General features: G+C 51.7%; 1 protein-coding gene across 15 annotated transcripts in view; it reads right to left on the bottom strand.

Annotated features, from left to right (window-relative positions):
- The window catches only part of NCOR2 (nuclear receptor corepressor 2), a 264,994-nt gene that overhangs the window by 121,375 nt on the left and 131,089 nt on the right, over nt 1–12,530 (bottom strand). For all 15 annotated transcript variants that reach the window (XM_064168689.1, XM_064168685.1, XM_064168698.1 and 12 more), the window contains one exon: nt 7,022–7,135. In XM_064168689.1, coding sequence (XP_064024759.1) covers nt 7,022–7,135 — 114 coding nt within the window. The remainder of the gene's footprint in view (nt 1–7,021; nt 7,136–12,530) is intronic.

Genomic DNA, 12,530 nt, shown 5'->3' with positions numbered 1-12,530 from the left:
AGCCTGAGGATCTGTGCCCTCCTTGAACTCCAATGTCCCCTGACACTCAGGGACACTTATCAGCCTCAGAGGTATACAACAGGCTCCTCTGAGCCATCAGAGGGCCTGATGCTCTCCAGGGGTGCCCATGGGATGTGCCTATCTGGGCAATCTCTCCACTGCACCAGAGGTGTTGAAGTCTGTCCCTGGGGCTCAGGCAGAAGATGCATGCAGTGGTTGTTGCAAATGACTACTCTCAGCAGCAAGAAAGCCAAGGAAATGGGTCACAGTGGAAAGGTGACTTAACCCCAGCCCCCACCTCTCCTGGGCGGGGTGTGACAAGCAGACTCACTCCAGTCACTCACCACTCTCTGGTTTTGACTAGTCCTCGCCAGCCAGTTCCTGTGGCCAGCTCACTTGCACTCCATCCCCTAGTCAGGGCAGGTTCAGACTGGCTACTAGGAAAGCTTTCTTCCCCAAAGGGCTTGTCAAGCCCTGGAACAGGCTGCCCAGGGAAGTGGTGGAGTCACCATCCCTGGAGAGATTTAGAAGAATACAGACGTGCTGCTGCTGAGGGGCACAGTTCAGTGGTGACCTGTACTTTGTCCTTAAATCCTGGACCTGAAAACTCAGGGCATGGCATTATCTGGTCTGGGTTAGTCGTTCACAAAGCTTCTAAGTCAGTGCACCCACTGGGAAACTCCAGGTCCTAAATCAGACACTAAAAACAGACATGAAGACCACTTGGAAAAGACAATTTAAGAAATCAAACTATTTCCTTCCAATCCGAGAACAAAATGAAAGGATTCTCAGTGACTCCACACTAAATGCTCCCATTCCATCACTCTGAAACTCTTGCTGCCACGCAGAACTGTTAACAGCTTCTAACCCCTGACCTTTCCACTCTTCTTCTGGACTATTTAAAAGCCCAAAGCTAAGATGAGGCAACTCCAGCAAAACGAACCCAACCCTTTCAGCAGCCACATACAAGCTACCCCCACCCCAGCTAGCACATAAACTAGAATTTCAGAAACAAGCCCTGTAGATTGAATGCTCGAAAGCAGTTTCACTGATAAGGCTTTATTTATTGCACCAGCTCCGGCCTGATTCTTCCCTTTCTAATGTAAATCAGGAGTTCATAGAAAAATCAGAGTTATACAGACATAAGATCCCTGTGGGATCTGAGTCACACTCGGTGCCTTCGAGTGGTTAACGGTGAGATTATCCTTTGCAATGCTAAAAGTGTTCATTTATTCATTCTCTTATTTATGGATGGGGCATTAATGCTTCATGAAGGTATTTGAGGAGGGTAAATGGATAGCTTGGAACACGCTCTGCACAGACACAACAGCAGCAGGGGGTGGAAGAAGTTCAAAACAGCCCTTTGAATTCCAATTTTCCAGCATAATGCTGAATTTAGAGATAGATAGCTGTGCCCTTTTGAAGGAACAAGCGCCGAGACAGAAAACGAATTAAAATTTAATCTTATTGATTTCCACCAACTCAATCCCAAGAGCGAGACAGTCGCTGCTGCCTGCTTCCACTGCCTGCACTGCATCAAACGCAGTTTCTCAGAGGGCCGACGGTGGGGCAGGGATGCTCTGGAGCGGCCACGAGCTGTTGGTACCCATGGCGTGCAGGGGCGACGCAGGAGCACTTGTGCCAGCCCTGGCCACGCTGCGGTGGGTCACAGCATGCGGCGCCCCTTCCCGGCACGGCAGCGCAGGGCGAAGTCACGCCGTGTCCTGACGCGGCCTCGCCCATAAATGAGCTCAGTGTTCGAGGGGAAAGCTGACGCGTGCTCGTTCGCAGGGACAGCTCCGACACAAGGACGGAGGCTGCTTTTTAGCGGCCGGTCTCCAAGCAGGAATCCTGCCTGGCTCTGATGCACGCCAGGTCGGCTGAGCCTCCAGCCTCCCACATTTGGCTTGCAGAGAGCTGGAGATGGGCACTCGCAGTCTGTGCATCGTCACAGTGGTCAGAAGAGAAGGCAGGAACACATTTACATGCACGGTCATTGATGAGACTTTGGGTGTGCAGGGGACTTGGAGGAAGAGTTCACCCAACCACATCAAGCTGGGAGGCTGGCACAGCCAAGGCTGCTGCAGTGCAGCTTCACGGAATGGTTTGGGTTGGAAGGAACCTTAAAGATCATCTAGTTCCAACCTCTCTGCTACAGGCAGGGATATCTCCCACTAGACCAGGCTGGTGAAAGCCCTATCCAACCTGGCCTGTAAGCTTCCTCCAGGACACACTGACAAGGAAAGCTGACAGATGGCCTGGCATGCCAGGAAAGGCATGGACAACAATATGGAGCAATGGCAGTGCTGCCCCCTCTCCTCTCCATGCTCAGAAAGGGATCTGAAAATTTCCTTTTAAAAGCACAAAAACATCTCCAAGGCCAGATATGCTCCATCAATTTCAAGGGAAGACAGATGCAAGGAAACCCAGGAACAGCCCAGCAGAATAAAGTCATGGCTAAAAATACACACAGATAATGTGCTCTGGTTATGGGGAATTGAGGTGGAAGGAAGTTTAATTCTCTCACTACCGTAACTCATCCTAGACGGGTAAATTAAGGCCCACAAAGATGCTGTGGCACACAGCTACCACCTCAGAGGTGCCACACACAGCAAGGATCATAGAATGTTTTGGGTTGGGAGGGACCTTTAGAGCTCCAACCCCTGCTGCAGTAAGTGGAGACACAGTCAACTAGATCAGGTTGCTCAGAGCCCGTCCAACTTGACTGTGAACATCTCCAGGGATGGGGTTTTTATCACCTCTCTGGGCAACCTGTTCAGCTCAAGAGGGATCAGCTTCCCTTTGTGGGGAAAACACTAAAGGTGGCTCACATGGTTTAATTTAGGGGATCTCCAATGCCCAAAATGCTGCCAGCCTCTAGCAGCAACCAAAATTCCCATCAACACCCTGCCAGCACCTGGCACCTGGAGAGTGGGTGATGGAGACTGGCAAACCCACCCCATCCACACTGATGCACCCTGCAGCAGCAGGATGGGTCCTCTGAGCTTCCCCCCTGCACCTCCTGAATGAATTTGGCAACAGAAGCACCCATATCCCTGTTTTCAAACATTGTTCTGCCTCTTTAGGGACTGAAAGCATTTTTGAAGATAGGACTTGGATGCTTCTGAAAATTCTTCCCACTGTTTATTCTTGGTTTAGTCTAGGGATAGTCCCCAAAATGTTAACTTCCATTCTCGTGCAGCCTTTCAGAAATGGCAGTTTGCACTCACAGCTGAATTTTGGCTTGGATCCACGCCTGTTTTTCTGCTATACTACAAACATTTCCCAAAAGGTACTTTTCTGGGTGCAATTTCACTGCTCATCCATGAGGACAAGAAAAAGTGCTCCCCCCACCCCCATAAGCACATACCCAGGACAGGAGGCACCTAGAGCTTGAATACCAACTGCCTCTCCACAATCCAAGTCTCCTAAACCCTACTCAAACACAGCTACAGCCTCACAGTGCCAGATTTTGCCGCAGACAGGAGCAGTTTCTCTCCACTCTTCCTCAGCACAATCTCTACAGTCAACAATTTTTTGTCTGGAAATCAATTACTTGTCCAGCAGAGTGTAGCAAGAGGGGATTACAGGTCATGTTTTCCACAATTATCCTTTCCAGCGACGAGGAACCTTTCAAATCATATGTGTTAAGTAGGTCACAAGAGGGAAAAGCAGCACCACTGGCTCTTAGCATCAGTGAGCCTGAAGTTTGAGAAAATCAGAGAGAGGCCAGTGCCAACCTGCATCCCAAGCCCTCGTCCATAGCTGGTGCAGCGGTGAGAAAAAAACCCACCCATACAGACTTCCCTGATGAACCATAAGCTAAAATTAGAAACCATTCACCCCTGCAAAGCCACAGCCATCGCCGAAAGGAAAATAGGTCAGAGAACGCCTGGCTAACTCGATTTTCCGGCCTTTCTGGCTGCTCTGTCCTCACGTAACCTCCTCTCTCCCAGGGACCGTTTTTGGTCTCTCCTTTGTTCGGGGTATAACTGCCCGCAGTGTGCGGCTCCGGCACAGCCTGGCAGCAGCGGTGGGAATGGGCACGGCGGCAGCCACAGCCTCGGGGAAGCACAGACCCACGGTTCATGGAAAGCCAAAGCAGAGCCAGGCAACAGCCCCTCCACGAAGCCTGCTGCCTCCCACCTGCTCTGGGAGCAGGACAAGCGTTGGCTTCCTGCCCCTGCCACAACATTGCCCTTTAAAGACGGTGTTGGGCTTTGCCAGCTCCTCTGGGGTGCTCTGCTCTCTCGCCTCTTCCCAAGGCCTGAACGCCCTCTTTTCATCTGCATTTCTTACCGCGTGCTGCCTCCCTCAAGCAAGCCACAGGCAGAGCCATGCCAGTCAATCAGGCTTTTCCTCTCTGTGTGCAGAGAGCCCTGCCTCAGCTGCTTCTCCTGGGAGCAGACCTCAAGGCATCTAACTTCACCGCTTTTCCACATCACAGAAGAGGTGGAAAGGCTTGAAATTAGGCTCAGTGTCCTTCCAATATATCTCTATCTGGCTCATGACCCTTCCTTCCTTCCTACTAACTCACCTTGCAATTAACTGTTAAGCTGCAGCAAAGCCACAGCTCAGCACTAGGGTGTCTGAGGCTCTCCCCATTACAGCTGGGCACACCTAGAGGTGTGCTGCCACCAACCCCTGGCCAAAGCAACCTGATCTCCAACCACCATCCAGTCTTTTCCACACACAATCCTAACCAATGCTGCCTCCATGTCCTTTCCTCTTCCAGCTTTCCTCCTCCTGGCCCCCATGGAAGAGCAGTTGTCACTGAAAGGCATCCCAAAACGTGTCTGACAGAGAGAAGAGACTGAAAGCTGAGCCCAGGGATGCCTTTGAGACAGACAACTGCATACTAAATATCCCACCTTTGTTACTGGAGCCTCAGCACACCCTTCCCTTTGCAGCCTGCATCTCAGTCTCTCACTGCTTTGGTACTGAAAAGGGCCTCAGACGTTACAATGAGCCAGCAAGGCTCTCTCAACTTTCTGCTGTCCATGAATAGACCATGTCTTCTTCATAGGAGGAACTTCCCTCCAGCCTGCCATGGTTTTTGTCAGCAAAAGGGAAGGGTTGTTTGGTTTGAGTTTCCTACCCACAGATAAGCATGCTTCACACGCCACTCGCAAGGAGGCTTTACAAGACCAGGGGAAGGATCATCACTTGCCCATCCCAGGGCTCCTGCAAAGAGGTGGTTTGAAACTATGCAGAAACTTGGTATCAGACACAACCTTTTCTTGCTGACCACTGATCTAGAACAAGACCACCCTGCCACAAAGGTTAATTGCTGGCAGCAATCTGGCTTTGAGGATCTGCATAACCCAGAAGGAAGCTGGACACGCTGACAAGTGGCTGGCACCAGCTCTGGGCACTGCCTGTGACAGTGTTTCAGGTGTTATGGCCATGCACTTTCAAGGACAAGCATAGAACTCAATGCGTGCTCACTGTGCTTTGTCACCAAGCCTGAAGGACCACCCAGAGTCATAGCACAGGCTTGAGGAGCAAATCAGATCTATTGTGGAGAAGGTAATGGGGGAATCAGGGAGATGGGAAAGAAGGAAGTGACCCTGCTGCTGGTGTGGGCAGAGACAAGAGATGACAAAGTAGAACAATCACCCCTGAGCTAAGGCCAGCTAACAGGGACTGCTATGACACAGACCATTGGGGATGCAATGGCAGAAGATCACCTTTCCTTCCTGCTTCAGCACCGTCACCTGTTTCTTATCCTCCCATCCAAGGAAGGCGTAGCTCAAGAAAACAAGAATAAAAAGATCACAGAATCAGTGATTTGTGGGGACTGGAAGGCACCTCTGGAGATCATCTAGTCCAACTCTGCTGCCACAGTGGGTTCACCTACAGCAGGTGACACAGGACGGTGTTCAGTAAGGGTCTGAAGAACTGCAGAGAGGACTCCACAACCTCTGTAGGTAGCCTGCTCCAGTGCTGCCACCCTCACAGTAAGAAGGTTTTCCTTACGTTAGAGACCTCTTGCTTTTTGCAATCTGACTCCCAGCAGAGGAGGCAGGAGCTACATAGCCAAGACCCCTCGGGAGGGCTTGAATGGCTTTGAGGAACACTTGGCACCTGTCCCCAAAACCCAGTGCCTGTCAAGCTCTCACCAGCCGGCACTTGCTAATGCTTCAAACACATCGACCTCGGTCATCACCTACTCACACAGCAGAACGCCAGCACTGGGCTTCCTATGGCTCAGGGAAAGAAGCAGATGGGAAAAAGGAAAGCAGGAAACCCGTGCTGCGAGGAGCGCAGGGTATGCGTTTCCTTACCCCCACCCCTTTTAGGAGTGGGGCACCTGGATTTCTGCAGCTCCCAGTGAAATCGCAGCCTCGCAATTCAAAGTAATTAGCGCCTCGTAGTTTCCCTTTTATGCAGAATCATCTTTTCATCCAACACCTAAATGGAAGTGAATGTGCTTGATTATCCAAAGGGCCCCATTTCCCAGCAGCCCTCCGAAGCACACAGGCAAACTGTGCTCCTCAAGCTATTACAGCAACGGCTGAGCACAAGCAGCAAGTGGGCAAGGCAGAGACACAGAGCCAGGGACTCCAGCCTGACCTTCGCTGACACTGCTCACAGCACCAAATAGCCACAAATCCAGCCGTGGCTCCATCCATGTCCTTTCTGCTCCAGCCTAGGCAGACTCAGAAGCAGCCAGGCCTGCACTACTGGAGCATCACAGATGCTCCATCCATGCAGCCCACCCCACCCAAGTCCATCCACTGAGACAAAGCTGAAGACACCATTTAACAGATAGAGCTTTGAAGCACCTCCTTGGTGCTTCAAATCTAAGGTGATCACAAGAACCACCCCCCCCCGGTTCTTCAGAAGACATCTGTGCTCAACCCACACAGCAGAGTGAGCTCCTCACATCTATCCCCCTCCTACAGCCAGAGGTCTGACCCAGGGGAATCCCACACCTACCCCTTACCCAGCTCCCCGTCCCTGGCCAGGCTGACGCGGCGCGCTCGCACGGCTGCACTGCCATCGCTTCCAGACTCACCCTGTTCTCGTCGTAGATGATCTGCACCAAGCTGCGATGTTTGGACTCAATAGGAGGCGGGGAGATGGGTTTTTCAGGCTCTGGTGGTTTGGCTGCTTCTTCCTCCAACTGTTGCTGTGGAAGAAGAGGGGGGAGGAGAAGGATGAGTCACAGTGAGAAACGCAGCCGTCCCCATCCACACGAGACTCTCGGCCGAAGCAGAAACCACCATGGCAGAAGGCTTCCTGCAAGATACAGGCAGGCTCAGACCAGGAAGGGATGGGGAGAAGCAGGAGAGTTGTGTAAAACCCCCTGCCACGCAAGCACAGCCCTGTTCTGCCCCAGGCACCTGGCCCAGGTTGGTGATTTTTACACATGGGGGTTGAGGACTTGTAGAGGACTCAGGGCTAGAAATAACGATTTTATTGGAAACTCCTAAAGGGAACTGCAGCTCCCAGCTGCAACCTGCCTTAGGAGCTGCTGCTGTACTGCAGGTAGCAGCGGAAGAACAAGCAGCAAGGCTGCCCTCCACCTTTGGTTTCATCATACTGTGCTGTGGTTGAAGGAGATGCCTCAAGATGAGTGTTCTTGATGATATGACTTGTGCAACCGTTGTCTCTGTGGCATGCAGCCAGAAGAGCCAGGAAGTACAGCAGAGGAGGTAACACCACATGAAAGGTGGTCAGACTCTGAGCAGTCAGGCCAACGGGATGTGTGGCAGCCCTCCTGGCCAAGGTGAGCAGTGCAAAGTACTCAGGACTGCCTGCAGAGGACAGCAGGGTGCTCAGACAAGGGCCCCAAGACACCACTTGGGCAACTTGTATAGCGAGCCCAAGTATTCAGGCTGCAGAAGCCAGCAGCATGAACACATGTGGCTCTGGCTGTGCTGGCAGGCATAGGAAGAGCTGCTGAGGGCACCAGCCTAGAATAAGCCACCTTGCAGCCATCATGCTGTCCTGGGAAAGCAGCTTTAAGACCCATTTGTCCCCTCCTTTCACCAGGGTCAAGCTGTCTGGAGCAGAAACCATCGAGTAAGTCAGGCTCCAATTAGAGAAAGCCCTGTAAGGATGAACGACCACCAGCAGCGTGTCCTGGCCTCAGAGACAGCAGTGCTGAGTTCTCCTGGTTGGCTCTTCACCTTTTCTACTGCACTGCCACAGCTCCACATTTCATGGCACCTGGGCTTTGAGGTGCAGCAGCCAAAACACAGTCCCCCCACAGCTCCATTCACTGGCCTATGCTGGGAAACCACCCAAGGTGTGTGTCTCATCCCAAGCTCCGTTACCACTCAAAGCATAAACCTTTAGGAACCCAAGAGCTGCTCCACAGGCACATCCACCACACAGAGTGAAATGCACTCAGCCCCAAAGCTGGCTTGAATGCAAATGACTCCCTTGCGAGATGAAAAGCAGGAGGGAGCAGGTCCCATGCATGCACCTTTAGAGGTCACTGATACTGTAGCATGTTCTACCCACCTAGGAGCTGCTCAGGTCACCGTGGGCACTAATGGTAAACCACTGGATTTAGAAGAGTGCTTTTTAATACCACCAGAGTCAGCAGGTGTATCTGACATATGACCTGCACCTCCAGCTCTCCCAACAGGCACGAGGCAGGAGACATCTGAGTCCTTCCAGCGAGTCTGAGGAACCACTCAGTTGAAAGAAGAAGCAAGAGATTCCTCTAGACTTCTCCTGGGGCTGTTGGCTCCCTAGGAGGAGGGAGAGCACAGGCTGTGCATGGCAGCTGCGGGGCAGCACAGCCACAGGAGAGGCTGTCAAAACAGGTTTATGTGTATTTCACTGCTCAGCTCTGCATCTCCAAACCTCTGTATTTTGTCCTGCAGCTGAGACATCTCCTGTTGAAGCAACTGGAAGATTAAGATGGCTTCATACTAGCAATAAAAATGCACCTGTAACTAAGAGCAATTGGCTTGCACCAGAGATGAGCACACCGCATTCTCCGTGGCCCAAGAAGAACGTGGGCACCTATTCATCCTTCAGATCATCTCTGCTCCTGTTGATGAGCCCTTTAGCAAAGCCAGGGCTGCAGGATGCAATCCAAGAATACACTTCAGCAGGCAGACAGGTCTGCTGGCTTGGCTAAGAGAACTGACATCCCTCCCATTAAACATGACTCAACGGATAAAGCAGCACCATGCTGTGGACTCCACTAATGATCGACCTGCCCACAGGTGGACATCTTTTCCCACAAAGGAGAAAGCAGCAGCGTAAGAAACACCAGGGCACAGCTGAAAAAAGCCACTGCTGCCAGACAAATGGCTGAGCAATGTCCTAGCTGGGGATACGGCTCTGGCAGAGGCAGGGCAGCCTGAGATCCACATGTTGGCATCAGCATGCCCACCTTGGGGTCTTAACTTAGGAGTTATTCCAGCCACAGGTGTGGACATCCAGAAAACAGTCAGCTCAGACCTCACGACTCTGTGAGGAGCTGAACCTTCCCCAGCACAGCATAGATTCATCCCTTCCTGCCCACATGGAGCCACAGAACACTGAAGGCTCCAACCACACATGAAACAGCCCCAAAACTTCCTTCTCCTCTCAACCACAGCTGCTGCTCAGGTGGTCCAAATCACAGTGCCCTGCAAGGGGGACAAGAGCTCTTGGGGAAGTCATGGCTAAAACCACAGGCTGAAGCAAAGCAGCTGTCAGCATCAGCTGTGGCACTTCCACCTGCCCACCCTTGCTTGGCTCCTAGGGCATCCCCTCACAGACCTTCACTTCCATGTGACAAACTCCAAAGAAACAGTCACCATCAGACTCAGATTCTCTGCCTCTCTTGGGGACAACACTTGGTCAAAAATAAAACAAACAAACAAACTAAAAGGCAGAAACTTGGCTACATTGTTCTGGAAACCCACAAAAACTCTGTGAAGCAGCTGGGTGTGTTGCAAGTGATTTCAGACAAGGGGATTTGACGGTGGATCAGGAAATGAAAGCTTGCCAGTAAGTGGAGGCTCATTAAAAGCAGCTTGTTAGAAGGAAAAAAAACCTACAAATCTAATTATAGCAGAAATAGAGTAAAGAATTAAACTCTCCTCTCTGTGGTGTAACACTGTACGTTAGTAAAGGGTAAGGATGTGGGCAGGGTTTGCAGGCAGGGTCTACAGGCAGCACACCTGACTGCAGCAGGCTCAGCCCACAACAGCTACCCCTGGGAGCTGTGGGAAATGGCAAAGCAAAATAGGTCAAGGTTCCCAGACACGGACAAAATGGATTTCTTAAAGGTCTGCCACAAAAGCTAGGCTGGGACTGTGACCTTTACAGGGAGAGAAGCAGGATGAGAGATGAGTCTTGACGGCTCCACACTCTCTCCCTCCCCACTCCTAGCAGCAGCTGCCCGTAAGCCCCCTCCTCTCCTCCAATGAAAAAGTGCAGAGATGTTGAAACAATGTAAGATGCCATCGTCAGTGATGGTCCTGAATGCTACACCATCCACAGGCCAACTCATCCCCAAATGCAGAAGGTGTCTTCTCCTGGTAAGAGTCTCTTTGGCCAGACCTCATGCTGTGGAGGGGCCATCAGAGCCCGCAGCACTGGCAGGAACGTTGTGACATTTCAGAAAGAGTTTATTCCCACACACATCAGCTCCTGTGCTGAAGGCACCTGCCTGATGAAGCCAAGGTCATCAGACACACACCCAGTTGCCACTCTGCCTTCTGTCAGGCAGCCATCGCCTGAGCACGGAGACACTTCACTTGCCAAAGGGCTGCCAGCCACAGGGCATCTTTGAAAAGCTCTTTCAAAGAGCTGAGGAGAGAGAAGGAAACTCAGCCAGGAGAGAAATGGAAGAGGAAACTCTGGAGCTCTTCCATCCAGCCAGCTCCACCTCCATCACCAGGTGGGAGTGTTGTACTCCTGGAGAGCCCTTTGCCCAGCTCAGGCACCACTGCGGAGAACAGCCCAGAGTTTATTCCTCCTTCAGCTCCCCCAGTAGCACTGCCAGGAATAAATGCATAAGGATTATCCTCCCCTGTCAGGAAGAGGGGGAGAGGACACAGCAAGCGCATATGGCTCATGAATGAGCGGGGGACGGCTGGTGGAGGTGGCCTCCTGCCAGGGGCAGGCAGGGTTTGGAGAAGGTTTCTCGGCCTGCTGAAGATGTTTGCTTCTTGCATAGTCCAGGCAGAGCCTCCCTTGCCTTTTCTGGAACAAGCATGAAGAGCGAGATGGTGAGTTTGGTTGGGATGGGTTTTTTGCACAGCCTTTCCATCCAGATGTGTTTCATCACCCTTAGAAGGCCTCCCAAAGACAGAGGGGAAAAGCATTAGGATATTCCGGCTGTGCACAGTCCTTGCCCTGCTCTGCCAGCAGCTCCTGCAGCAGCAATGTCTGTCTCAGGCTGATTGCTTTCCCCTGCTCGTCTTTCTCCTGTGCTGACAGCTCAGATGCACAGATGGACAAAATGTTCCCAGAGCATCTCAGATAGGAACACCCCCACTCCAGAAAATGCTTCCTCCCAGCTGTGCCAGCTGCGCCGGAGGACTGGGCTGGGGAAGGATTGTACGCTGGGAGGTGGGATTTGCTACCAAATGACTTTGCCATCATGTGCCAAAACCCAAAACAAATTAAAAAAGGGAGAGGAGGAGCTGCTTTTACTGCCAACAGTCGCTTCCACCTTCTTCCCTACTCAGCAGAGCATTTTTGTGGGGAGGAAGAATCGTAAAACTTGTTCGGAGGGAAGAAATAAAGCAACCAAGCAGCCAACAATAAAAATCCCATTTCCTTACGGAAGGACAGCTTGATTTTAATGGCATGGAGCATATGCTGCTCCCATCAGCTTCAACAGCAGCTCCTCAGAAGCTCTGAGAAAGAGTCAGGCGGAGTCGTCAGTCCTCCTGGCTGCCATCAGAGGGATCTTCACCACTGTGCTGGGCACGCAGCCTGCTCCGGAAGCCCTTCTCCAGAGCGGAACATGACCATGGTTTGCACCTTCCTCCTCAAACAGGAGTTAAAAACATAGATCAGTGGCCAGACTGCCAGGTGGGAGAAGACAGCAACATTCTCTCTAAGCCTCCTAGGATGGAGAGAGGAAGGTCTGGCTTCACCCAGCTCTCACCAAACCCAACATGAAAAACCTGTGTGGTTTCCCTTGCTCTGGATATTCCTTTGGCTCCTGTAAGCCAGCACACATGGCTGCTTCCTTGCACAGCTGCTCCTGCCTATTCTTGGCTCCCTCTCCCTAAGTACTATGATACCTCTGCAGATAAAAAGCAACAACAACAACAACAAAAGTCCTTCACAATATTCAAACAAGATTGTTTGAAAACAAACCCACCACATCCTGCTTTGTCTTGCAGGAAAGAAAGGTGTAGTATTTGTACGGGAAAACATAGATCTGATGGGAAGGAAGGTCAATTACACACTCATCCTTGAGGAGCACATGCCTCAGCCCTCAGCCCGAATAGAGATTCTGTTCCATTCCTGAATTCCTGCTGCACATCCCTTGGGAGAGATCAATCCTCTCAGGCATTCTGGGATTAGCAGCCCTCAGGGAGTTTAGAAACCGGCCG

This window comes from Pogoniulus pusillus, chromosome 30, assembly GCF_015220805.1.
Source record: "Pogoniulus pusillus isolate bPogPus1 chromosome 30, bPogPus1.pri, whole genome shotgun sequence".
Taxonomy (NCBI): Eukaryota; Metazoa; Chordata; class Aves; order Piciformes; family Lybiidae; genus Pogoniulus; species Pogoniulus pusillus.
The sequence above is the reverse complement of the archived record's forward strand: the minus strand, read 5'-3'. Positions and strand labels throughout refer to the sequence as shown.